Here is a 27482-nt window from a genome sequence, read left to right as displayed (position 1 = left end):
AAGTAAATAAACTACAACTTCATCAGTTAATTCATCCCAATATATAATGCAGTGTAAAAAATAAGTGGTCCTTTGACTTTGGCTTTGGTTCGACTTGAGTGAACGACTAGTTTATCTATCAAACATGGGAAAGGTAAGTTATGAAACTTTTATTTATACAACAATTTTTCTTTTGTACTTTATTTGTGTTTGATCTTCGATTCAAGAATCACAAAGTAATATCTAATTATTAAATTCGAAATTAATTAACTTAACCTTAAATTTAATTTATATAAACAAACAAAAAGTTTTAAATGACATTCTTTAAATATTGTACCAACATAAACAACTATTTTGTCAAAGTCCCCTCAGTAATGTTTTGATGTATCATAAATTCTTATCTTATTCACAAAGAATGTTATTTTAAATTGTATTCATTGTGATAAAACATAAATTGCGGCTTTATAATAAGTACAATATAATTTGTTTCCTTATTCATTATGCTTTCCGGTAATCTAGATTAAATGTTAAATTATATTTATGTATATGTTGGTAACTTGAACTAGTTCCTTTTTTCAAAAGGAAATGCCTACTTTTACACATTATTGTCGTCGGAGCTTGGTCGCAGCGGTACAACGTGTTAACGTCTCTTTCGTGGACATTATTTAATAAAAAATTGATGATTATGCATTAACAAATTTAAGTGCCGTTTTTACAACTTGTTGTTTAATAGACAGGGTATTGTGTGATGCATTTTTTCAGTCAAATAAAGGCGATGTCTCCAGATATAAGATCCCATGGCTCAGCAGCACAAGGTAAATTATTTCTTAATATTCTTGCAGGAGTGCGTAAATAGAGTAATAATATTCTGGAGTTGGGTAATAAACAGGTGGGACCGGGATGTATAACGTATGCTGGAAATTATACACTGAATTTTTTGTTACCAGTAAAGGATAAGTGACGTTACTGGTGGGAAAGTAAAGAAATAATACTTATTGGTTTTATGATCTAACAATATTCCTGAAACATTCTCATAACAAATAAAACAATTGTTCAATATCTGATATTGAGGTAGATGAAGTTTATTTCTCTTGATCAATCAGAAGTGTGATTGAGCTCTTGTTTTGTCGCTGTATTTGAGTTACTTTTCTTGGATAATGAAAACCTAAAATAAAATCCAAAAATTCAGGAGTATGTTCACTGCTATTGTCTATAATATTAAGTACACAAATTGGAATTTGAAAATGTTATAAGTAATTAAAATTACACATTTCGATTATAACTTTTGAGATTCCTACATTTGTTTGTCTTTTATTTTCTACTTATAGGTATACTTGTTAAAATTTATGGTAGATGGCGCAACGTTACTGGTGAAGACTTTAAAACTATAAGGAGGTAAAATGTAAATCTTTCATTTTCAATTAACTAGCTATTTTTGTGAATATTTACTCTACTGTATAGGTACCCAGGGGTATGGGTGAGGGTATGTAAAGCCCCCAAGTGTAAGGGAGGGGTGCGGAAAATTTCAAAAACTAACTGTTAATTACTAAGTGTTAATTTTTTGAACTTCTTCAGACTATTTTCACCAAAAAATAATTGCTAAAATTCTCTATTTAATAAGTTTGATCTTGAAACATCGTGTATGAAACACTTGACATTGATTTCACTAACTTTTATTTACTTTTTGCGAACATTTTATTTTGCTACCCTAAATAAGTCTTGATTAATAATGAATCGAGAAAGGGCTTGCAAAATTTTATTTCTGGGGTAGTAAAATACCTGTTCGGCTGGATAATACTGGTGTGGAACCTGTTTTGGTTTCTTTTAAATCAGTAATTGATAAGATTTTGATTATTTTATAGACCTGTTTTTCTGTTTCGACGGAAAATCTCTCATTCTATTGAAATTCACTTTTGTCATATCCCGTAATACATATCGTCTCTTTAACATGGCAGTTTCTTTCTCAGTTAAAATCGAAGCGTATCTATCATTCGCGTAAACGTCTCTTTCATTAAACCATTTTCGCATATATTCGTTTGACATTAAGAATGGAAAGTGCACTGGTTCCTGAAAATTTCGTGGAGAAAAGTATTCATTTAAAAATCAAAGAATGATAAAAGGCAGTAGTGTAGACAAGAAGATATTGACAAAAAAAAAAGTGAATCCTTGTAGTCAGGATGTCTATTTGTCTGTCTATCTGTCCGTATGCCTGTGTGGAACACTTTTAATTGAGCTAGGACCTTCAAATTTGTACTGAAGGAACATTTATTATGGTATAAACTCGGGAAAAGTCTGAAAAACACGAATTTTAAATTTTCAATAAGTAATAATAATATAATTTATTTTCGAATAAATAAACCAAAACATTAAATTTTGTATTCAGTTGTTTAAATCAAAGCAATATTGGGGTTAAAAGTACCCTATTTATTAAAAAAAAAAAACACAGCCGATGTTTCGCCTAGACTGTTGATTAAGTGGTACAACAAATCTATCGATATTATATTTTTAACTATATAAAACCAGCCTTGAAAAAGTCCAACAACCTGGGCGAAACGTGGGCTGTGATTTTTTTAAATAAATACAGTACATTTAACCGTAATATTGCTTTTATTGGAGCATTGATAGGGTACGAAACCCTCGATACGTTACGAGTCAAAATTTTGTTTATTACATACAATTTTTACTTATTACCCTCCTGTAGAATGAGGGGGAGGGACGGTGCAGGAAAATTATAAAGAATATCTTTAATACAGTCTGATTAAAAAGTTACAGTTTAAAATGTCAATTTTTGAATGATTAGGTTAAAATTGTATTTATTATTGTTGCTTCATCAATCACGTAGTTCTTTTATTGTTAGTAATTGTGTCGTTTTTAATACAAGTTGATGTAATTTTACTGATTACTTTTCTTACCTTATCATAAGACGTTTGAAAGCCAGTATAGCCAGACGCTCGTGCTTCTGATGAAATAATGTTGTCCGATCTTCGAATTGGTTTGACAGGTACCCATTTTAATTTCGATTTGGCCCCCGACATTTTAATTTGACCAAAAAAAAAAAACAAACCACGAAGATTACATTAATTTTAACCCTCGCCGATAAAAATAACTGCCCTTAACCCAGTGACAGTAAACTATTTGATTTGCATGTATTTAAAATAACTGTTCAATGTCTTCATTGAAATCCATCAAGGTGCTAAATGAATAACTAAAAAAAGGGCTTCAGGTGCAGTATCAACCCTACAGTACGGCTGATTTTACACATGAAGACTTTTTATTAGTTATTCACAAATATTTAAAGCAATAGGTTTAATTTTTTTCCCTTATTATATAGATAGGGTTGTAAATGATTTACTTAAAAAAAAAAACTAATATCGACGTTTCGCCCGTAGTTAGGCGGTTGTTTCAGGGTAGATTTACAAAACTTGTGCGGTGTTGTTTGTTGTTATGGGTAATTAAAATTGTAAATAGTTTAAAGATTTTAATCGTGTGATTGTTTATTACAATAATCTGCTTAACATAAAACACATAAATTAACAGGTAACAATGATTCTTAGAAGGTACAATTCATTTTACACGTGCATGCATTTGTTTCATGTCTTTGGTAGGTTCGCAAAGTTTGCTTAAAATAAATAATTTACCTATTGCAATGCGTTTTTTTAAAGAGAAAATTGAATATAAAATCCAGTTTTCATTATGTAATAATAAATTTAGAAGATATTTCAATTTTTTGTGTAGAAAATTTATAAATTTTGATATTTTGGTTTTAAATCATAAGAAAAACTGTATTTTTGCAATTTTCTTCGATATGCATCGGCGATAAGTTATTAATTATAGTATACTAATATTATCACAAAAGTAAAAAGGCACATGTTAATATGCTAATTTACAAGAGGAAAAATATACAATATATTTATAAAAATTCCATTTTGATTATTTACAATTTCATTTTTACAGTTACGTTCTGTAATTTGTTTTTACAAAATTCGAACGTAGGAATAATAAAATATATTTGTATTTTTAGATATTTTGGTAAACTTTAGGATTCAAAATTGCGTATTTCTTACGTGTGGATATTGTGTTTATTAAATAGTAGTACTTACAATATAACTCAGGATAATTGAATTTTTTATTGAAAACCTTAAACAATTAAATTAATGGCAGGCGGGCCCTCGAACAGGAATTTTTTGATTCATACATTAAATTCGTTTCTTATTTTCTAATCTATAGATTTAGTCAGCTTAGTATGTACAGGGCGATCTACTTAACATTCCACTAGCGTCAGTCTTCTTTGTTATTCTTTTTCGAGCTAGCATTGCCATCATTTTATAAAACCATACATTTTTTAAACTGCCTTTTTAATAAGATATCAGAAATAAAACACTTGGTACACTTTTGTTTCACAGTTTATTTAGAACACTCTAACAATTCCATTATCGTTTGATAATGATGTTTCTCTTTGATAATGGTTTAGCAGCCGAAACAATTGTTAGAGTGTTCTAAATAAACTGTGAAACAAAAGTTTACCAAGTGTTTTATTTCTGATATCTTATTAAATATGTTTCACCAAGTGCCTAGCCAAGAATCAATTTCTTACATGCCTTTTTAATTTTAAAAATAACAAAGAAACTGAAGTGAGATGTACAGAAAAAATCGAGTATATTAAAAAAGTTCGGGTCTATATTGCACTTTTTCGTTCAAGTCGACTACAGAGTATTTAAAAGTCTTTCACGCTATAATAAATGAGTATTCAGAGATATCACATTGCGGATAGGCAAAAATAGTTCGTTTCTATTCGGCAAACGTTTGTAAATATTGCACTGGATTTTTAACGTCATTTGGCACTAGATAGCCTTCCGAATCCAGAAGGTCTACTACTTCACACGTTACCGCAGGTAAGGGTGGCGGGCGGGGAAGTCTCGTAGTCCTATTTAGCGTTTCGCTTTCGAACTTCACCATTTCAGACTCGTCTTCGCTAGATTCAAGTGCGACATAAGTCTTTCGAATTCTCTCGTAAATATCGGGAAATTTTATTCTGTCACGTGGTTCAGTTTTCCAACAGCATTTCATCAGCTCGCAAATGACCGTCGGACAGTTTTCCGGTGGGATTAGCATGATCCCTTGCAGGATTAGTTTGACCACTTCTTCATTTGTGTGTCCGTAGTACGGTTGTTTACCGTAACTGTAAATTTCCCACAAAATGACCCCGTACGACCATACGTCCGATTCCAGGGTAAAGCGACCGTACATGACGCTTTCAGGTGACATCCATCGGACGGGAAGTAATCGAGAGCCACCAATCTAAAATTCAAATTTTGTTTGGTTAACCGTAATGTTAAAGGCAGAACCGTCTGTAAATAAGACCTCACGATTTTATTGCAAACAAAAAAGGGATCAAAAGAAATCTCATATTGTGTACTTAGAAATATAAAACCCTGCTGTTTTTCTTGAGTCACACATTTGTTTTTAAAAGGGGGTAGACTGATGTAGAGATGCACTAGTAACTCTAAATTTTAGAGACGTGTATTAAGGTGGTAAGTACGTTAAAGTTATACCTTTTATTTCTAAAATAGTGTTAAGGTCTACGATTTGTCGCTAATTTGTCACTAGAAAATGGTATTTTTACCAGCGAAAAATGACTGGTGAGCTGCCAACGTCGAATTTCACATAGGAATAGTAATTGTATAGAAAAAAAAATATCGTAAAAACCCCTGTTTGTCGTCAATTTGTCGATGGATAGATAAATGCTGTAAGGGTTATAATTTGTCGCTAATTCGTCACTAAAAAATGGTACTTTTACCTATTTTGTCGCGAGTCCAGACTCGAGTTGATAAGAACACTTAGCGTATTTCAGAATAGAAATATCATAGATAAATACTGTTACGGACCTTAATTTGTCGCTATCCTGCCAGTAAGGATCTTAATTTGTCGCCAATTTACCACTATTTTTTTTATGATATTTCTATTTTAGGATACGCTTTCCAATTGTTTTTTCGCTAATCAATTCGAGATTGGACCCACTACAAAATGGGTAAAAGTTCAATTTTTCAGTAACAAATTAACGACAAATCAAAGACCTTACATTATTTCTCAACGCCAGTCCTATTTTCATACACGCTAAGTGTAATGGTAATTTGGCGCCTCTACAGTTAACATTCCTTTTTAGTTGGATTGCCAGAGGAGAAAGACTAACGATAAAATGTGTAAAAATCGGCGACAAATTATAGACCTTACAATATTTCTCTGCACCACTTATATTTCCAGACATGCTACGTGTAGTGTCATTTTGGCGTCTCTAAAGTCAATAGTCCTTTTTCGCTGGCTTGTTAGAGGATAGACTAGCGACAAGTTGGGTAAATGTACTATCTTTCAGCGACAAATTATAGTCCTTACATCTCCTCTACACAACTTTTCTAGATACGCTATGCATTGTGTCACAGGTCAGCAATTCGTGTATATTGATTAACAGGTTAAAGCGACAAATTTTTCGGTTTGACGACAAATTATAGTATATTTTAGAAATGTTAAGTATAACTTTGTTGTGCTAGCTTGTTATACTTTTTATAGCACGTATTATAGCGTACAAAAAACTAAAATCTTGTGACGTCTCGTTCCTATGACGTCTAAGGGTTCAAAGTCTTTAAGTTATTATACAATACTAGGAAAGTTGAATACTTACTTTGTAATAGTCGCAAGTGTAGACGTCCCTGCTCATCCCGAAATCGGCAATTTTAACGACGGGCCCGTTTGTCACCAAGCAATTCCTGCAGGCTAAATCCCTGTGGACAAACCTTTGAGAAGCCAAGTAGGTCATCCCGCTTGCTATCTGCAGCGCTAGTGACATCAGGTCTCCCGTTGTTAAGGTGGGCATGGGTTTTTCTGGGTCCGGTGGATGGTTTTGTGATCTTAGAACTTCGGCTAGATCGCCGTGGGGCATATATTCAAAAACCATCATCGGCGATAAACCGGATTCTGTAAGTTTACCAATTCGGTAATATACCATAAAGAACACAACAGTGATGATTTGATCATGAATAGAAAAGGTGAAGTTAATTTATTGACGAATTTATGGAATTTGAAATAATTTAAAATAAATTAGAAATACGTATTAGGGGAAATTATGGCATGTGCCAATTTTTGGCGATTTTGGTCACCAAATTAAATCAGAGCTGTTGCACAATTTTTCCTGAATTTCTGGATTTTCTAACTAATTTAACAGTAAAATCGAAATATGGCTTTGTTAGAGAAATTGAAATACGAATCAAAATAATCAGTTATTTCGATTAATAGGTTATTCCATAGATAGAAATTTTTCATAATCGATAATCGATCATTAAATTTAACAATCGCCCGGTCCCTATAGTAAGTAGGCCCGCATACCTCTTAGTACAACTCCAAGAAGCGATAAAATGTTGCCGTGTCTGAACGTGCTCATTATGTCGACTTCGCGAAAAAAATCCTCTTCGATTTCCCTGCTTGCAGTTTCCTTAAGAACCTTAATTGCCACAACCTCTGTAAACTCCTCGTTGTCCCGCATGAGTTCACCTGTAATAAAAAAATAATGTTGCTTTGATAGGGAAATTATACTAACGGATTCGTTATCTTTTGTAAGGAATAATGGGTAATCGAAAATTCTGTGGGTATATTACTTTAAAAGTCTGATTTAACAATTTACATATTCAGTAGAAAACGTAACTAATTTGATGCTTTTTTTATGGATGATTCGTCCCTTGCAAATGAGTTTTCCATTTTGTTATTGTTATAGAGAGTTACGCACACATATATTGTTTAATTTTTAATATTATATAATTTAATTAGTAATGCAATGCAATGTTTGATCTTCNTATTATTTAATTTTTTTTAATTAAAAAAAAAAGAAAACGACCTTTCATTTTATGAAGCAAATTGAATGTGTATGTATATTTTTTTTTGTGTAGGTTGAAATACGATTTTTTATCGTCGACATATTCTCTTGGTGGAACGAAAATGCGTTTGTGTGATAACCCGTGATAAGTACTGTCTGAAGATAACACTATTACTGCAGCTGTAGGTCAATGAATTTAAGTATTAAATATGATAGTCTCCCTTGCCAGCGACAATTTAAAGAAATACCGACGGCGTATTACGTACGACTAATACAAGATTTTTGTTTATTTAATTCTGTAAAAAAAAAACTAATTTAAATTTGAAGAATTTAAGAAAGAAATATTTGAAATAGTTTCATTTGTATAACAAGTTTTTATAAATTAATTCTTTCCAGGTATTTCAGAAGTTTTAATAGCCAAAGTTTTAATTTTTTGAATTTATTACTGATGTAGATTTTCTTGCGAAATTGTAACTCTAACGATAAACTAGAGAAAATAAATCATCTAGTAGCATGCTATAATAAATTTTAGCAAATTAAATAAAGACCTAAAAATCTAGATATTATTAAAAATATGAAAAACTCATGATAAAAAGAACTAAAGAATTTCGAAATATGTAGGTGCCGACTAAAAATGGCGATCCTGTAATACTGCCTGAGAGTAACAATCGCTAAAAGTTATTAAGTTTATATAGACGTAACAGGCCACATTATTTCGATCACGCACATTGTATATTAAAAAATGCTGATTGGGATGTTATAATACGTTAGTAACCTTTAAAATATGTTAAAATGTTCGTTGCCCCAGAATTATAATACACATATTTTGCTGAGATAAACAATAAAACGAGTTGATACAACTCGAAAAGATCATTTAACTACTATTTCGCATTTCAGTGAGTTGTAAATAGTGTAAACTGTACAAAGAATCGAAACAATACAAATCGTGATATCTTTTTTCTATACATACATACGTATGTAAGATAAAACTGTACTGAAAAAAAAAATGAAGTATCTTGTATCTTTGTTTTATCTCGAAAGATAAACGTCAAATGTCCGGGTGTTTGTCGTTGTTGTTCAGTGTGGAAATTGTACTGTGGTGGAATAGAACAGCGCCGCCAGTGAGACAATCAAAAACCTAGGAAGATAGAGAAAGCGCCGTTATTTGCGTACTATACTCTTCGACGGTCACAGGTCATGGAACAGAATCATCGTCGTAGCCGCAGTACAAATCCCATCCCAGCATGATAAGCAATCTAATAATTCGAAGGCGTAGAGCTGCATCGGCTATGTTTGCATTAAAACGTTCTTCTATTTTGTTACACGAAGAAGCGTCATTAACGCGATGTATATGTGCAACATCATCGTCCGTCGTACTAGATCTGCAAGACATACCAACGGCGAAGGGAGTGCCTTTCTTCGGCACCGTATTCGCCATGTTGGCGAAGGGTGGTGCCGAAAAGTTACACGAATACGTCGATTTTCGACATAAACAATTGGGACCGATATTTCGCGAGAAAGTCGGTCCAGTAACTTCTGTTTTTTTATGCGACCCCAAGGACATGAGGGCGGTTTTTTCATCAGAAGGAAAGTACCCGGTTCATCTACTCCCGGAAGCCTGGACCTTCTACAACGAGACGTTTAATGTGGAACGCGGCATCTTCTTCATGGACGGCGAGGAATGGCTTCAGAACAGAAAGATTTTGAACAAACTTCTCCTTAAAGGAAATTTAGATTGGATAGGAAGTGCTTGCGACGAAGTTTGTGAGGATCTAGTGAATCGATGGAGTGTAATGGCGGACAACGGTCAAATAATACCTGACTTGGAAACTCAACTTTATCGTTGGTCGATTGATGTGATGTTATCGGTAATTTTAGGGGCCAAGGAGTACAATAGTGTAAAAAATGATCTGAATGATATTGTAAATGATCTTGCCGCGAATATTTATCTAATTTTTAAGACGAGTGCAAAGTTACAATTGGTTTCCGCGCGTTTCGCATCTAAACTGGGACTTTCGTCGTGGCGAAACTTTGCGAAAGCCATGGATAGATCGTTGCAACTGACGAATACTTTGATGACCAGATTGATCGATAACGATCGCAATTCTGATGGACTGTTGTCAAGACTGAAAAATGAAAATGTAAACAGGACCGATATATTGAGGATCCTCGCAGATTTTATCATTGCTGCCGGTGATACGACAGCTTACACCATGGAATGGTTGCTGTATGTCGTTGGGTCGGATAAAGCGGTCCAGAAAAAAGTGCGATCTCTTCAGAGCACTGAGGAGGCATCATCTTACCTCCGATCAGTGGTGAAGGAAAGTCTACGATTATATCCGGTTGCGCCGTTTATAACGAGGATATTGACCCAGGGAGTTACTGTTAAAGGATTTAACATTCCAGCGGGAACTCTGGTGGTGTTCTCGATTTATACGAGTGGTAGAGACCCACATGTTTTCGAAAATCCTCAACTTTTCATTCCGGAACGGTGGTCCAGAGATAGTAATAATAATAATAATCTAGTTTCAATGCAACAATCGACTTTACCGTTTGGATTCGGAAGCAGATCTTGCATCGGTAAAAAAGTCGCCGAGATGCAATTGCAAAAAACAATCGGCAAAATTGTTCATAGTTTCGATATGGATGTTGTCAACAAAGATGAAATACAAATGATATTGAAAATGGTAGCAGTTCCTTCTAACCATTTAAGACTGAGACTGATTCGCTTATAAACATGATAGTTACTTATAAGATAAGTGATAAGAAGTATAATCGGGCGTGTGAATATTATTAGCTGCAGAAGATAATTTGTTTTGAAAAATAGTTGTTTGTTTNGTGAGACGCTGCGATCGCTATGTTGCCGTAATATCAAGGAATAATTGGACATGTTCAAGGAGGGTTTTTCGCTAATGCCGTTCGTCTCCATCCCCATGATTTAACTGAAAAATAACTTAGCGGATTTAGAAATAGCCATCTATTGAGATACATGTGCAATGTGGTGCAGTCTAGCAGGTTGTCTCATTGCAGGCTACGGTGGATAGAAATTCCATATCTTCTTCGGCTACCTCCATAGAAAATAGTTGGGCATATTCGTCATCATTAAACAGTGGTTTATCAACGATACTCAAATGTTTGTTACTGCTTACTGTTAAGTCCTAAGTTTTTCTCTTTTTTTTGTACATAAAATATTTTCAATTTGAAATTTATATTTGTAATGTTAAATACTTAGTGAGTTAGTGACAACAGAACTAGTTTTACATTTTACCTGGGTATTCACAGAACCCTTATAAACTGGAAAGAAATGTTGTATAGCGATTGTCCTAATATTTAATGTACAAAAAAAAGAGAAAAACTTAGGACTTAACAATCCTTTTTATCCTGTTAAAATGAAGTTTTCGTTGTAATGTTTTTTTTACTGCCCACTGTACATCTACAGTGTGTTATAGTTAAGACTCGACTTTGATATATGTATTTGCATTTAATTTCCATAAAATTTAAAACTATTACAAATTACACGTGTTTACATAGTCTTTTCTTTAACCATTGCCATTAATTTTCTTAATCAGACAGCGAGTTAAGTTTAACATTTTGAACAGTACACGTACTTACCACTGCATGTCTAGACTGTTAATTTACTACGCGGCCGGCCTAACTTACGAATCAGCAAAAAAATTATCGACATATTTTACATACATCGATGTGTCACGTTCCTTTTAGAAAATAAAATAAAATAGAGAATGCTGACATGAGTGTTTTTCCAAAATTTTGACTGATATATGCATAAATTATTAGTCGTGTTTTATGTATGTATCTGGGGTGGTAAATGTCCCTTACAGTAATTAGTGTAGTTAATGAGCATGAAGTGCAATTAAGACAACCCCAGGTTTTTTTGTTAAATAATATACCGAGGTGATCGTGCTATATTCATTAGTTTTTCTTAATATTGTCGACTAAATAAGATACACCCATGAACCAAACATTGAAGTACATCACGGGATCAATTAACATTGACAACAACTTCTCCTGAAATATAATTTAATATTGGAGGGTTTCGCACCCCATAAATAACCCTTGGACCCGCTGACAGATTATGTTATACGCATAATCCTACCCTAACTGTCTCTTAAAGTTTCGATACAAAAAATTATTGTTGGACAAAAATTACTTTCCCTTAAAAACTAAGAATTTAATGTTGGAGGGTGTCGCACCCTGTAAATAACCCTCAGACTCGCTAACAAATTATGTCATACGCATAATCCTACCCTAAATGTCTCTTAGAACTCAGATATAAAAAATTATTCATCATCATCATCATAAGGTCGTCAGTCCTAAGACTGGTTGGACACGTATCTCCACTCCTTCCTATCCTGAGTTCATCTTCGCATTTCCCTAAAACTAGAACATCCCACATCCTTAACTATTTGCGAACAGTAATCTAATCTAGGTCTACCTCTACCCCTCCTAACTCCTGTTTCTGCCTCTAATATGTCTCTGACTAGACCTTCATGCCTCAGAAGGTGTCCTACCAACCTATCTCGCCTATTTTTTATTGACTTCCATAGAGTCCTCTGCTCTCCTATTCTTTTTATTACCTCTTCATTTCTAACCTTCTCTATACATGGTATTCTCATCATCCGCCTATAACACCACATTTCGAACGTTTCTAACCTTTTCTTTTCCGCCGCGCCTACCGTCCATGTTTCGCACCCGTACAATCCCGTGCTCCAAACATATACCTTTAACAACCTTTTTCGAATTTCTAAATTAACGGTTCGCGAGCATAGAAGTGACTTCTTTTTATTAAAGGCGACACGACCCTGCGCTATCCTCTGCTTTATATCCCTACTACTCCTTCCATCCTCACTTATCTGACTTCCTAGGTATCTAAAATCAGCCACTTCTTCTAATTTTTCGTCTCCTATCTTTATATTCGCTCTTTCCCTACTTTTTCTTCCCTTGCATACCAGTATTTTAGTTTTACTTTTATTTATTTTCATACAGTACTGATCTGTCAGTACCGCTTCCATTTTATTTAAAGCTATCTCTAGGTCCTCCTTGCTAGATGCTAATACTGCTATATAAAAAAATTATTGTGGAACAAAAATAACTTCCCGTGGAAAATAATAATTTAATATTAGAGGGTTTCGCACCCTGTAAATAACGCTCAGACCCGCTGACAAATTATCTCATAGACATAATCTTACATTACGCGATTCTTAGAGGTAGGATACAAAACATTATTGTAGGGCAAGAAAAACTATCGCTGAAAAATACTAATTTTATATTAAGGGACTTAACACTCTATAAATATTTGTAACGTTTTTTATATATTTTTTTGCGATGTAGTTAATGTGTTAATATGTCCCGTGAGGTATTTGGGAGTTTGGTTCATTCTGTGCATGTGGTCCATCCGTGAGATAGCGAATGTTTCTTTAACTAAAACTAAATCACCTTTAGAAGCGTATGCAGGTATTGCTTTTGGTGTTCTCATAAAACTTAGGACTCTAGGAAGTAGCTGTTTCTTAATATTACTTGCTTACCTTTAAAGACTTTGCCGAAACATCCTTCCCCGATTTCATTTAAGAACTTAAGAGTTTCCCGCCTAAGTACGGGGACGGAAGTTCCGGTGCAGGCGGAATATTGAGGGTTGGGAGCGTAACGTTCGGGAACTAGAAGGCTTCGTTTGAGAGCTATCGGTGAAGGTGACGACTGCAACAATATTCCATCGATAAGTAGGAAATAAATTACATTTAAATACTAAAAGGCGAAGGTAGCGCCTCGGACTTTTTACTTTTATCAAAAGTTTGTGATAGGTTAACGAATTGCCCTTTTCGAAAATAAAATTATTCCAGCTGTATTTTTGTAACTAGAGTTATCATGTAATTTATACAATAGAAAATATCAGAATTTGTGAACCAAAGAACACTAAGCGTACTTAGGTACCACAAAGAACAAGTCGATGGTTACAATAGAAATATTATTGATGAAACAGTCAAATTTAAAAATATCATTTTAAAATTTTCAATTTTCAAAACCAAACCATCAAAATCAATAGAATATATCGATACTATGTCGTATGAGCCAAAATTTACTCGAGGGTTACTTTCCCTAAACTTGATTATCGAATTGCGTATAGTTCAAACTAGAACTTCCTTCAAACTCTTTTTGGCAATCCGAAGGGTAAATTTTCTAGAAAAGTTGGGGATACGTGAAATTGAATGTGAAGAATGTGGTACGAAATATGTTGGACAAACTAGGCGCTCAATTTACATTAGGCTCAAAGAGCATTTAGCTTATGGAAGGTTTGCTAGCAATGAAAAATTTCTGCTTAGGTCCTTTTCAGTTACTTCAGCAAACATTCGTTTTACGTAATCAGTATTTTGGCATAGGTTAACTTAACTTGATTCGACGAATACGATTACAATTACTATTAAAATAAAAAATGAGAATGTAATATTCGTATAAAGACTTACCGAATATGCATTTTTTTCTCTAGAAAAGCAGCCTTTCCTTTTCCATAAATAAGCAAAAAATAATACTACAATTATTAAAGCTACAACCGCTGATGTTGTTACAATGACTGTATTGGTGTTATCAAAAGACTTAATTGATGATGCTCTTGCCTGTGGAAAAAAAAACAGAATTAGTTAATTAATAAAGTATAGTTTGGGTCAAATTGTTACTTACTTTTCCTTGTGTTGAATTATCCGTTGGTATCTTGATATTTTTGATAGGATGTGGTGTGGGAGGTACTGTAACAAAAAAAATTTATATTTTCAATATTTTATTTTTCCATTTTTTGGTATATTGTTTTGCCATTACAATTTAAATTGATTCGTACAGTTTATGTCGATGACGTAAGTACTGTCTCTCAATATACAGAAGATTGATGTGTTCGATTTCATCCATTTAATGTTTAATGAAATTTATCAGAGCACCGACGTTTCGTTTAAAAGAACCACCTCGAAAAAACCTCAAACCTGAGGCGAAACGTCGGTGAGGTTTTATTATATTCAGTTGTTAAAACTGAAATCTGCCTCTAGAATATATTCAAATACTTATTAGATGTTTAAGTTAATTTTGTTATTTAAATTTATGTTGTAAAGAAGGCATTAAGTAATGCTTTGGGTCTATTACAAGTGACAGATGGGCCACCCACAGTCGGAGAAACTTGTTCTATTGTATGGAGATTATCTAATGTTGCTTCCTTACAGTTAAGAAAAAGTTATATAATATCGAAGACTTAGGTCCTAAGTAGGTAACATTCCTGGTTAGGGCACTGTTCACACGGGATCATAAAATATAATGTACATAACCTTTCTGAACATTCATTTAATAGCGTTTGGGACATAAGATAACTTTCGAACTTTCGTTCTACTGTAAAAGTAGAAGTGGTTATTATATTAGGAAAGTTACTTATAATCATTACATGTAATACACTAAGATAGTTGATATATTCACGAAGTAATTCCTGTCATAACAGGTGATTGGAAGAAATTTTAGTAGGTTATAACTGTATTTTAAAGAGTAACTTTTTTTGGTGGATGTTCCTGGCATTTCACTTTTAATACCATTTAGAACTGTGCTATAGCGCGTTGATCATGTATCTTCTAAAATTTAAAGCAAAGTTGATAATATGACCGATTATTTTACATAGAATTATTAATGCTTATCAATTTTATTGCAGGTGCCGATACCAGTGTGAAATAACTACTCAAAGGGGAAAGCATCATGTAAGTACAATGTCATATACGTACCTTGAATTTTTGATAATATTGTGACATTTGGTAATAATGTTAAGGATGTAAGGGATGGGATTTAGGGATGAAAAAGTGATATATCTACAGAGCAGCAGGTAGTTACAAAATTTGAACAACATAGTTGAGAAATACATACATTGTCATTAATTTTAAATGCTAGATAATCTTATTTTGTATCGATTGCGATACAAAATATTCATGCATCAATTTACAGTAGAACCTCTTTAAATCGGACGTCGATAAGTCGAAAACCTCCAAAACCCGAAAAAATGTTTTGTTCCCTTCCCTTCAAGCCCTAAAACCTCCATTATTCGAAATCTCAACCCTCTGTTATTTGAAATAATCAGTGAGTCCCTGCAAGCCATCTTGGTACATATTTTCCCTCTGTAACTCGAAAAATTAAATTGGACTTCTGTGTCTCGAACATAGCAATGTTTTATTTTACAACCTTTACAACTCGATAATTTGAAACTTATTACGTCTATAGTTCGAAGAAAACTAAGTTTTCACCTTTAAGGATTTGCCGACAATGTATGTGCACCAAATCTTAACCTCTACAAGTCGAATCAGAATTTTTTGAAGACTTCCTTGATGGTTGAGTTATAGAGGTTCTACTGTATTAGGTAAGGTGCGGAACCCTTGGTGCATAAATCGTACTCGCAATTGACAAATTTTGTTATTGTTTTTGGTACTTCCCTAAGTATATTTGGATATTAGTATCTGGGAAGTTATGTTGAACTTTTTAGACACCCTATATAACTTTAACAAAAAGTACCTACAGTATACCTCCTTAATAAGTACTTCTCGCTGTTACTTGACGTATTATATTTCACTGTTTCACCTGATCGTAAATTTTCATTCGGTAGGAATTTCTCGTTCTTCTTACCATACAATGGACACTTTATAAATGCGTCAATTACTCGCCAAGTGAATTGAAAGATTTATTTTTCATGTTGGTTCGCTACTGCGATATCGTCAGATAAAGAATTTACATTTACTACGTCTCTTACAAAAAGAGTATTGTAAAGGTATTTTACTTTTTTATTTGTGCATTCTTGTTTTCTTGTACACAATACGCCGTAATCGCGGAGAAATATGCCTGTGTGTTTGCAATGCTTTATTTTGATCAAGAAATACAATGTGCAGTAAAAGTTACACATATAAGATACTCTTTGGGATAGATTTTTATGCACGAATACAATAATTCAATAGCAGTAATAAAAAATGTTAAAATTATTGGGTTATTGGTGGGTTCAGAATTCTAAGAGTAGATTGTCAAATAGTTTCTTTTTAACAAAAGTAATTTTGGAATCATCTACTTCAACTTGTAATAGTTGCCATAGATCTCTTAAATTTAACATCAGTTGGTACCAACCTTTGGTTTCACTAATTCGGCCGTAATGCCATTATCAAAGAATTAGTAAGGCAAACTGAAGTTGGAATTATAGATACCTGTTATGCGGGTGCATTTTCCATCAGGCGTGGGGGGTGATTTATCGTGCGGACATATGCAAGTGTAGGTGTTATTTGAATAGGGTAAACACGCTGCTTCCTTCCCACAAACGCCTTTTTTACATTGGCCCGTTTTTAGGAACTGTTGCCTTGATTGATCGTCATAATCTGCAACAAAACAATAAAATAAACATATAAATTGTTGCATATTTTTATATAACATATACAGTTAGATTCCATTTCTTCCTCTAATGAAAGGTAGAATCAAATCCAAGTAGGGTCAAATAGGTACTTTTTTATTGCAAAACAACCACCGACATTTCGCTTTTCGTATAAGACTTTCTCAAGGTAGGTATTAACAACAAAATCTTGATAATCGTTATGGTTTATAATTGAATTTTTATTATTTAAGATATCGTAATAATTTATATTGTAGATTTAAATTTGAAATACTATGCAAGAGCGACATCTGCGGGGGTGCCTTTGTAAACTATTTACGACTGTTGCAATTTTTAAAATTGTGGAATTATTTAAATAATAATAAAAACAATTAGGTATTTATTGGTTTATCAAAACATATTTTTATGTAATCTGTAGCAGTAATTGAATACAGGAACTTAATTAAATTAATAGATTTTCAAACTTATTTCAAAGGACAGGGTTTTATAATAAGTTAAGTTGGCAACCATGCCATTGTTGAATTCACTTGTTCAACAATTGAACTATTAATGATGCTATTTCGTGTCATTTGTCGCGTAGTGTTGGTGATTAGATCTTCCATTTTGGTTTTGAGTCATTATTTTAAGGTAAGTGAAGGATTTTATTCTTTTTTAGCTATTTAATATCAATATTGCAATTGTCAATGGCGGTCAATTTCTTCTAAATATATTCCATTGAGTAGGGCAACATAAATGTTTAAATTTGTTTCTTCTAAGTCCTTAATTCCTTTGATTGACAATTTTGGTGTCTACTTAAAATTTTATGAGGAATAATTACATTGATTCTATTTGCAAATTATTTTCTTGTCTAGGTCATTTACTGAAATACAACGATGGATCGGGCAGACGAAAAATATTTAGACGAGAAAATAAAACAGTATTTTGAAGAGGGTGAATTTGAAAATTTACCCGACTTATTAAAAATACGGCATCGAAATGTATATAGAAATTATATAGAAATGGAAGAATGGGGTATGTCATTTCATAACCAACGGGTTTTTCTTTGATTTCCTAGTACCTAATCAATTAGTTTTTGTATTTTTATGCGTAAGGAATTCTTATTAAAAAAAAAAGAATGATGCATTGTAAAAATAGGTCGTTTTCAAAATTTTTCAATTTTCTAATACATAAGACGGGTCGAGATTCACTTTACAACAAGATTTATTGGTTAAAATGATTTTTGGTATGCTTGAATTTTTTTAGTTTAATATTTTCATAATACATGAAATTTTATTAAAGCGTAATATGCTATCTGCAGGTCTTCAACCTGCGCTTCCAGATTTTATGTCCAACTTTAAGAAGGAAGAGTGTAAAAATTTAAAAAAACGAAAGCGACGATGTGAAGGAAAAAATGTTGAGAAAAACGGTGGGTTTTCACAATAAAAGTTTTCTCTAATTATTAAATATTATACAAAGTTACAAATATTCCTTAAATTTGCGTGGTTTTAAAACAAACTTCAAATACCTAGTCGATTTTACGCTATTATTATTATTTTATTAAGAACTTTATCTAGATCGCCCATCAGAAACCATTAATCGTCCAAAACGGAATATTTCGATAAAAAATTATAAAGAAGACGACGTACCTGCATTAGATCACTTTATTTGTAAGTTTATTATTCTTTATTAGCTGCATTCCTGTAGGTATGACTTAAATTAAAAAATTAAAATTTTTCTTTCCGTACAAATATTGCTTGAACGGCTCCCTCAAAAAGAGGAATGTGATTTTGACATTTTGTAGATTGCGATAATTGTAAAAAAGAATTCGAAAATTTCTGTCCAACGTGCGGTGCTTTGACTCATTTACAAGACAATCCGGTTGAATTTGACGTAGAAGACAGGGCCCGAAAAACGGTACCGAAGGGCTATTTAATCGTTCGCGAATCACCCATACACGGATTGGGTGTCTTTGCGGAGAAAGAGATCCCTCCTGGGACCCAAATGGGGCCGTACGAAGGCCTGCTTTCGAAAAGGCAAAACGACAAGGGTTATTCGTGGATGCTAAAGGATGGCAAAACTGTGGATGCCAAAGATCCCAATAAAAGTAACTGGATGCGTTATGTGAACTGCGCACGACACGTAAAGGAACAGAACGTTGTAGCATTTCAGTATAAGGGACAAATGTACTATCGGTAAATAATTTTCAGAATTAATCGTAATCGAGTTGTTTCGAGAATGCTTGATAAACTTGTCACACTGTCATTATTTCTACAGTTCAAAACTTCAAAAAATATTGTACCGTTTACAACGGCTCCGTTTATAGCGTCGCTCCGCATATAACGACGAAATAGCTACTTACTTTTGAATGTTAATTCATCTGGTAAAAACTTTCATACATAGATAACATCTCTTCTTATAGAGACAAATACGGTTTTAAGGGTGTAATATCTTTCTATTTATTTATAAATTAAATTCGGATATAACGTCGTAGCGTGGTCATCAAAGCGGACTTTACAAGTTGTCTGGTTTACTAACTACGAAAGTTTAACTGTTTTTTTATTCGCCTTAAAATAGGAAAGAAAATGCATATTTTATAATTGAATTGGCGTTTACATATTTGTTTATATATTTGCCTACCATCATCATAAGACTGGTTGGACACGTACCTCCACTCTTTCCTATCCTGAGCTAAACTTCGCATTTCCCTAAAACTAGAACACCCACATCCTTAACTATTTGCAAACAGTAATCTAATCTAGGTCTACCTCTACCCCTCCTAACTTCCGTTTCTGCCTCTAATATGTCTCTGACTAGACCTTCATGCCTGAGAAGGTGTCCTACTAACCTATCTCGCCTATTTCTTATTAACTTTGATACAGTCCTCTGTTCTCCTATTCTTTCTAATACCTCTTCATTTCTAACATTTTCTACCCACGTTATCGTCATCATTCGCCTGTAACACCACAATTCGAACGCTAACGTTTTCTTTTCCGTCGCGCCCATCGTTTACGTTTCGTACCTGTACAACACCGCGCTCCAAACATACACCTTTAACAATCTTTTTCGAATTTCTAAATTAACCGTTCGCGAGCATAGAAGACTTCTTTTTATTGAAGGCGACACGACCCTGCGCTATCCTCTGCTTTATAACCCTACTACACCTTCCGTCCTGACTTATCTGACTTCCTAGATATCTAAAATCCGCCACTTCTTCTAATTTTTCGTCTCCTATCTTTATATTCGATTTTTCCCTACTTTCCCTACAAAGAAATTTTTCCATTAATTTTAGGGTAACTTATAGTGGAAAAAATTTGAGAATGAATTTTCAAATTAATATTTAATATTAACCATTAGGAATTTCAATGTGTTTGTCTATAGCGGCTGTCGGTTGTAATGAACGAGATGTTCGTGGTCGTTATAAACGAATTTTACAATATTAACTTGGATTTAATTTTTTCAATTGACAATAAGATTAATTTCTCGAAACAGTTCCGACAAAAAATCTTCCGAGTTGGTCACTTTAAATTAAATTTCTCTCGACACAGGACCGTTAAAATTATCAAAGCTGGCGAAGAAATGTTAGTTTATTACGGTGAAGAGTTTGCGAATAATTTGGGCATAAATACAGACAATTATTTTAAACCAAACGAAGAAGTAGTAATCGAAGGAGTTTTTCCTTGTCCTCATTGTCCAATCGCATACGTGTTTAAACATATGCGTGACAGACACGAATTTTTTTGCAGATCAAATCCTCGTAACTTGGTTACACAATTTGAAGGTAGGCTTTGATGCAGTGTTGTTTTGAACTTTTTGATAATTGTTTTTTAAAGGAATTTAAATTTGTTTAGTAAGTAAGGGAGCTGATATAAAAAATATTTTAATTTTCCTTTTAGGAATTTTTACATGTTCGTATTGTCAGATAACGCTGTCTACAAAAGCATTTCTTGACAGCCACGAAAAATTTTGTAGTAAAAGAAAAAAAGAGAAAACTGAGTAAGTATTTCTATTATAGTTTTAATGTAGGTACCTGAAACTGTTTAGGGTGCGTTCCTTGTGAAATATAAAAGAAAGAAAACAATAACTTAAGATGACAGACTAAAACAGTAGAACTTCATTTAGGCTTTCACGGCTGTCGTCTGGAGAAATTGGATTTCCAGATTCTAACCGTGTCTTATTGATAAAATTCCCATGACGTTGAAAGTCAAATTGGTAAAGGCTTTCGCGGCCAGTAGGTGAACTGTTGTTGTCCTGATTTGGGTCTAATGGTCGTCGTCGGTTGGAGTTGCTTCTTAAGAGGTTCTTGCATTTCCGATGCCTTTAAACCCGAATCAGGACGTCGAAAGTGTTCGAGGATTTGTATCCTATAACAAAGACATGTTTAGAAAATTCACGTTGTCAATGCAGTTCCTGAAGATGTCCTTGTGATAGGACGCGAAACGACGAACGCTTTGGAATTTCATCTGGAAATGCAGTTTGTTCAGTCTAAATCTCAATGGTGCTACAATAATTTTATCTGAAATAAATACTTAGGTAATTACAACGTATTACGTGGAATTAGTCCAGTTGATAGAGAATTTTTCGGACATAACTTTGTATCCGGACGGTAGTTGTTCCTTGTTGTAACTGGGGAAAAGTCAAGTATTCCTGTAAATTTTTAAACTTCGAAAAAGTGTGCGTTAAAAAATGGAGGAGGTCAAAGTTGACAAAAACCAAGTTTTTAGATCGAGAAGGCAACGTATGCTTTTTATCAACAATATTTCATTAACAAATTAACCAAATTACGTCCACAAAAACTAACTAGATTCCAAATTTAAAAACCATCATTTTAATGTGATAAAATCATTAAAAAAGCCACTTTTGTAATAACCAAGAAATAGCGATTTTTTACGATTTTTTTCGATATCTGCAGTAACTAATTGACAAAATTAATCGGATCGCGGCTCAAATTAACGGTTTTTAATTTCTCTACAATTTTTATTTGGAAATTTTTCTTCTAAAAAGTACACCTTGCTTTCTAGGTATAAAAACCTGGTTTTTGCTAACTTTGGATTTCCCCGAACGTCTGGTAATAAATTTATGTCGGGAAAGTTCTCTACCGACTGGACTAAATACGACCGTCTTTTTTTCCAGTTCTCCTTTTTAATTTGCCATGGTGATGCTTTCGAAAATAAAAAGTCTCTTGAAAAAGAGAGCATTACTGTAGCAAGTACAAAGAAAAATCAGAAAAAAAAGACAGGTAATCATTTTCAATATACGTATTTTTCGACGGCGATCTCGAAGCCGGATGCAGATTTGCTCTTATACATTGAAATTTCCTAATCCTAAACTGTCGGAGTTGTCTACGGCGTGGTAATGAGAACTAAAGAACTTGAAATCGCGATCCACATCTTTCGACAGATCTTTTACTGCTTTATTGTCATTCATTATAAGGTTGTGCTTTGTTTTAGAAATGAGGGAACCAGGAAAGGACGCAACATAAAGAAACACAAATATTTAATTGAAAAACCGTACATTTGTGAGTATTGCCATTATCGTACTGCATATAAAGGCTATTTAAAACAACACATGCAAACACATACAGGAAATAAACAATTTATTTGTCCGTATTGCAAAAAGGGCTATATTCAAAAATTAGATCTCGAGTATCATATGTACAAACATACAAATGTGGATAAGCCATATCAATGTAATCAATGCAATTACCAAACTGCTTGCCGTGGACATTTAAAGCGACATATCAGTAGTGTCCACAACAGAGAAAGAACTTTCAGGTGCGATTTTGAAAATTGTAACGTTTCATTTAACCAAAGGGTACATTTGAAAGAACATAGTTATATTCATTTGAACTTGAAGCCATTTAAATGTTTACTCTGTAATTATGCGTGCCGGAACTCCTTCAATTTGAAAAGGCACAATTTAAGAAAACACAATAACAAATTCTCAAAAGAAACCCAAATACGAGAACATTGTGATTGATTTATGACCTTCAATGTTTTGTTTAAGATAAGTAATTATTGTATTTATTATATTATACTTTTTAATATTTTCTTTACGTATAAAAATAATAGGTTTTTTTCGCAATAGAATATTTCTCTTTCAATATCACACCCTGTCAATTAATATTCTCTTCACAGTCATTTTTAATTTTTCAAAAATAAAGTAATACAAGTCCTTCTTAACAAAATACCTCAAGAAGAATATTAATAATAATCTCATATTAGCACTTTTAAATTTTTATTGGTTTCATTTCTGTTTTTTTTTTAATTTGAAATATTTATTAGGCTTAAGTTTTATAATAAATGATTAACCATTATGGTTATATTTCGATATACTTTTTTAGATATACTCACATTGATACTCTATATTACCCCTAAGTTTTAGATATTTAGGTATTTTTTTATTCGTTACTTTATGTGTTACTTATTTATTTATGTTTCCGTTACAATTACAATTTGTATACATATAAAATTGGTTAAAACATGTTTTGAATAAATTTCTTTATGTCAGCTATGTGTTTTTCTTTTTCATCTGCTTTTTCTCTATACCTTAACAAAATCTAGGTTTATTACGAAAAAATCTGATGGATTAGCAGGTAAGCGTTTTCATTGCTGCAGCAATCTCCGAAAAAATGAAAAATCATAATGGCCGACAACAGCAACAATTGATAAAGTATGATGGCCGACAGCCCCAACAAAGCGACAACAATTGATTAAGCATGATGGCCGACAGCCCCAACAAAGTGACAACAATCGATAAAGTATGATGGCTGACAACAGCAACAAAGCGATAACAATTGAAAAAGCTTAATGGCCAACTGTAGCAGCAATTGACCGATAATTAGAAAAGTATAATGACCGTAATGATTGTTAAAATGAACTAATCTGTAAGGGAATAACTCAAGTAAATCTAAAGTTTTCTTATTGTCTAGTTGCAACGAAGTAGTTTATTACAATTCATTAATTACTGATGTGATCTTTAAAATTCTCTGTATTGACTGACATTAACATCGCGCTTTGATCTTTTCAAAGTTCTCTTCGCTGTCTTCAATAAAAACACGAGGGCGATGGGTTAAATTGTCAAAAGCAGATCTTTATTTTCTTCAGTGAAAACTGACAACTGACTCTTTTACAACTTAAAACTACTTCAAAACAAGATATTTCGATCGTTTCGTCAACTGTTTTAAACGCCCCAGATGTTATCTGTCAACTCAGGTCGGTCTTGTCAACAGTTTGGAACGTTTAAATCATGAGCTCATTTGTACTATTTCAATACATATTTATGATTTTTATGGTTTCGGTCTGAATTCTATTTATTGGTATTAAAAAAATTGAAAATAACGCAACGTGAATATATTACTTATATGTATAATATTCCAAGAAAAATCTCTAATTATTAACGCGCTATTTAAAAATTAATATGATAGTTAATAATGGCAACAATTCGACAATAATTAGAAAAGCGTTATGGCCGACAACGGCAGCAATAACGTCACAGCTGAAACACCATGATGGCCGACAACGGCAACAATTAAAAAAGTGTAATGGCCGACGCGCCAACAATGAACAAAGCATAATGGCCGATGCTGCAACAATGAAGAAACTATAATGGCCGACGCGGCAATAATGAAGGAATCATAATGGCCGACCATTAACAATCAGGATAAATGTCAACTGTATTATAAACTAGACTAAACCAGACTAGACTGTATACCTGGTAGAGTAGCTGTAACAAAATAAATAATAAAGTAAGTAAAATTTTTGTTTTTTTTTTGACATTAAGAAAGGTAGACATTGTTGAATACTCGTTGAAGGAAACAATGGAGTTATTGCACAGGAAATTGTTTTCTACAGTACAAACATGGTCTATTAAAAGAGAACTCTGTAAACACTTTGCTCATTGATGTACATACGTACGTATTGATGCAGATGTAAACAAGGCTAACGATTTATCCTGATAGGAAATAGTTTCATTTGGAACGAGTCATTTTATTGTTTCTCGTCAATATAAAAATAATTACATCCCTAGACATTATAGCAGTTATTATAAAATTATTTGAACCTGATCCCAATTAGAAAAGCTATCTAAATCAAAAAGTTGTTTGTGTATGATTTTTCAACGTAATATATTGTCTTAATAAAAAAACTGCCCAACCATTTAGACGCAGTTGCGTTGTGACAACACATAAATTTTAAAAAAAGGCAAAATATTGTGGAAAAATTTAGTTGTTACTATTTGAGATACTTTATTACCTAATGAAAACTGCTAATAACAAATGCAGTTTGCAATTATTTATTTCTATATTAGATGAAACGGAGATACGTGAGCAAATACAGTAAAAGTAATTTTATGCATATAATCGAACATTCAAGGCGAAATGTAATTCTGTTTTGCACTGAAGTATGATGATGATACGTAATGATAATTATTAGCTGATAAATATGTTGTAGAATTTTATGCAAGACCATTAAATTTGGGTAATTCACAATCACCTTGGCCCACGCTTCTTAAGCAAACATGATATCCAATTTTACCTTATTCTGAAAATGTAAAGTATTTAAATTTTATTGCAGGATATAAACCTTTCACGAAATGTCACTTAAAATAGAATTTTTTCCTGTTACAAGTCGTAACGTAGCATATAAGGCATTGGGAACATGTTAATGCAGTGAAGAGATTGGCAACATTTTTCACAAATAATTTCCATATAATTCCCATATTTTATTTACGTTTTGATGATTCCTTATATAGACGTTCCTACTTAGGGACCCCACACAAACAATACGCAAATTTCTAAGCTCTAGACAGAGTAGATCTATGTTTGACGTTTTAATTCATATTTACTGAGCAATTACATTTGCCTGCGTGTGTTTAGAGGAAAAATATACGTACAGGTACTTGTGCTATTTTATACCCACCTGTTGCGATTAAATTTATTTAAATAATTCGTAAACCATTAGCACTACTTGGGTGGTGTTTAAGAAATTTAAATCTGGACAAATTGCTTTTTATTTGCGTTCGCTTACTGGCGGTAAATTATTAAACAAATAGACTACCTACAAATGTTAATTATTATTCTCGTAAGTTAGCCGATGTTACTTACCTAGGATAATTTATTCGTAAACAAACAAAACAAAGATAGAATTCGTGAAGTATTGAAGATGCCGTCTATTAAGCATGGCGAAACGTCTGCAATCAATTCGACCATGGCAGAAAAGATTAGATTAGATTAGAACTACTGAGATTTTCTTATTTTTTGTTTGTTTTTTTTCTAAAATGCTTTTCCATTGTAAAGGAATCATGGCATACTGTTTGTCTTTTAATTTTTTATTATTTTTTTTTTATTTCAGCATGTGACCGGTGCGCAGACAATATGAGTGTACAAATGGTTTCTTTCCGTGCGCTGTGCAGTCTTCTTCAGAGAAGGTAAGTGATTAATAAATCCAAAATACGTATTAGTTTTAGTTATTACACAATTATTTGAAAATGTCAACTCTTTGCAATAAAATACCGAAAGAGTTTTAAACACTTTGCGGAAATAACAAAGACACCTCATATTTACACATATATATTAAAGATTTATCGCTTTAGGTGTTAGTTATTAATATTTAATTACATACAAATTACACAATTTAATACACGACAAAGATTAACCAATAGCGTTCGACTTGACTTAATGATTTGAACAATTTCTTATGGGAGTGTTGTATGATTTATACATAGTTCGTCAGATTGTCTGTATCTGGGATTGTAATTAACGGCGTTAATAGACAACGTAAATTATCCATGACTAGCTTCGTATTATTCAAAAATTTCTACTGACCCCGATGGATAGTTCATAAGTTCCAAGAAATAACGACAACAGCGCATTGAACTAACTTCTAATACATGCATACAATAAGAACAACGAGATGAGGTACCTAACTATAAGGCATTGTAGGTTACATTGTTTTATTCATATGATATGTAGGTACTTTCAATTAATTAAGTATGCTGAACGTAAGTCGTTACTAACTTTGTATGTCATATAACATACGTACCAGCATTTGTGTAATATGAGTCGGTAAGTATACGAAAGATACAATAGGTGTCGTATGTCGCTAAAAAAATGGTTTGTATACAGGTAAGGCAAAACGGTCGCCGCACATAGAAATTACATTTTCTCTTACGATGAATGTATCACCGCCCCCAAACTCTTCTTTCATCATCAGAAGGTTGTCAGTCCTAAGACGGGTTGGGCACTTACGTCCACTCTTTCCTATCCTATGTTAA

General features: G+C 33.0%; 4 protein-coding genes and 1 long non-coding RNA gene across 7 annotated transcripts in view; 3 read left to right on the top strand and 2 right to left on the bottom strand.

Moving 5' to 3' along the window:
• LOC108742536 lies at window positions 1–27482 on the top strand. The gene is made up of 3 exons (XR_001938692.2): window positions 1–794; window positions 15531–15576; window positions 26561–27482. It is a non-coding gene; the product is annotated as an uncharacterized LOC108742536 (long non-coding RNA).
• LOC108742534 lies at window positions 790–3159 on the bottom strand. The gene is made up of 3 exons (XM_018477778.1): window positions 2892–3159; window positions 1844–2046; window positions 790–1144 (listed from the first exon to the last, which is right to left on the bottom strand). The coding sequence occupies exons 1-3, from the start codon at window positions 3012–3014 to the stop codon at window positions 1075–1077; spliced, it is 396 nt and encodes a 131-aa protein (XP_018333280.1). The 5' UTR covers window positions 3015–3159; the 3' UTR covers window positions 790–1074.
• The window catches only part of LOC108742530 (tyrosine-protein kinase transmembrane receptor Ror-like), a 48618-nt gene continuing 25162 nt past the window's right edge, over window positions 4027–27482 (bottom strand). The window contains exons 2-8 of the mRNA XM_018477772.2: window positions 17056–17223; window positions 14531–14595; window positions 14317–14466; window positions 13384–13552; window positions 7357–7521; window positions 6656–6948; window positions 4027–5277 (exon numbers count right to left, since the gene is read on the bottom strand). Coding sequence (XP_018333274.1) covers window positions 4768–5277; window positions 6656–6948; window positions 7357–7521; window positions 13384–13552; window positions 14317–14466; window positions 14531–14595; window positions 17056–17223 — 1520 coding nt within the window. The 3' untranslated portion in view covers window positions 4027–4767. The remainder of the gene's footprint in view (window positions 5278–6655; window positions 6949–7356; window positions 7522–13383; window positions 13553–14316; window positions 14467–14530; window positions 14596–17055; window positions 17224–27482) is intronic.
• Window positions 8617–12915, top strand: LOC108742531 (cytochrome P450 315a1, mitochondrial). The gene is made up of 3 exons (XM_025977304.1): window positions 8617–10678; window positions 12358–12360; window positions 12906–12915. The coding sequence occupies exon 1, from the start codon at window positions 9085–9087 to the stop codon at window positions 10573–10575; it is 1491 nt and encodes a 496-aa protein (XP_025833089.1). The 5' UTR covers window positions 8617–9084; the 3' UTR covers window positions 10576–10678; window positions 12358–12360; window positions 12906–12915.
• Window positions 18380–23646, top strand: LOC108742533 (probable histone-lysine N-methyltransferase PRDM7). Of its 3 annotated transcripts, XM_018477775.2 has the most exons (5): window positions 18380–18880; window positions 19015–19405; window positions 20759–20991; window positions 21107–21206; window positions 22661–23646. In XM_018477775.2, exons 2-5 carry the CDS (start codon window positions 19215–19217, stop codon window positions 23187–23189), a joined length of 1053 nt encoding a protein of 350 aa, XP_018333277.1. In that variant the 5' UTR covers window positions 18380–18880; window positions 19015–19214; the 3' UTR covers window positions 23190–23646. The 3 variants fall into 3 exon arrangements, with proteins under 3 accessions (XP_018333277.1, XP_018333276.1, XP_018333278.1); XM_018477774.2 differs by having other exon boundaries at window positions 18380–19405; XM_018477776.1 differs by lacking the exon at window positions 22661–23646 and having other exon boundaries at window positions 18380–19405; window positions 21107–21231.

The sequence above is a fragment of the Agrilus planipennis genome, unplaced genomic scaffold (genome assembly GCF_000699045.2).
Source record: "Agrilus planipennis isolate EAB-ADULT unplaced genomic scaffold, Apla_2.0 scaffold344, whole genome shotgun sequence".
In the NCBI taxonomy this organism is placed as follows: Eukaryota; Metazoa; Arthropoda; class Insecta; order Coleoptera; family Buprestidae; genus Agrilus; species Agrilus planipennis.
Note: the sequence above shows the minus strand (reverse complement) of the source record. Positions and strands in the feature narration are given on the sequence as shown.

Bases quoted from the DNA above. Each gene is read 5' to 3' on its own strand.
- LOC108742534 (XM_018477778.1), bottom strand. From the start codon at position 3,014: ATGTCGGGGGCCAAATCGAAATTAAAATGGGTACCTGTCAAACCAATT. The intron at 2,047-2,891 runs GTAAGAAAAGTA...CGAAATTTTCAG, and splicing joins TTCAAACGTCTTATGATAAG to GAACCAGTGCACTTTCCATT. The intron at 1,145-1,843 runs GTCTATAAAATA...ATTTTATTTTAG, and splicing joins CCGTCGAAACAGAAAAACAG to GTTTTCATTATCCAAGAAAA.
- LOC108742531 (XM_025977304.1), top strand. From the start codon at position 9,085: ATGATAAGCAATCTAATAATTCGAAGGCGTAGAGCTGCATCGGCTATG.
- LOC108742533 (XM_018477775.2), top strand. From the start codon at position 19,215: ATGGGGCCGTACGAAGGCCTGCTTTCGAAAAGGCAAAACGACAAGGGT. The intron at 20,992-21,106 runs GTAGGCTTTGAT...TTTTCCTTTTAG, and splicing joins CTTGGTTACACAATTTGAAG to GAATTTTTACATGTTCGTAT. The intron at 21,207-22,660 runs GTAAGTATTTCT...GCTTTGTTTTAG, and splicing joins AGAAAAAAAGAGAAAACTGA to AAATGAGGGAACCAGGAAAG.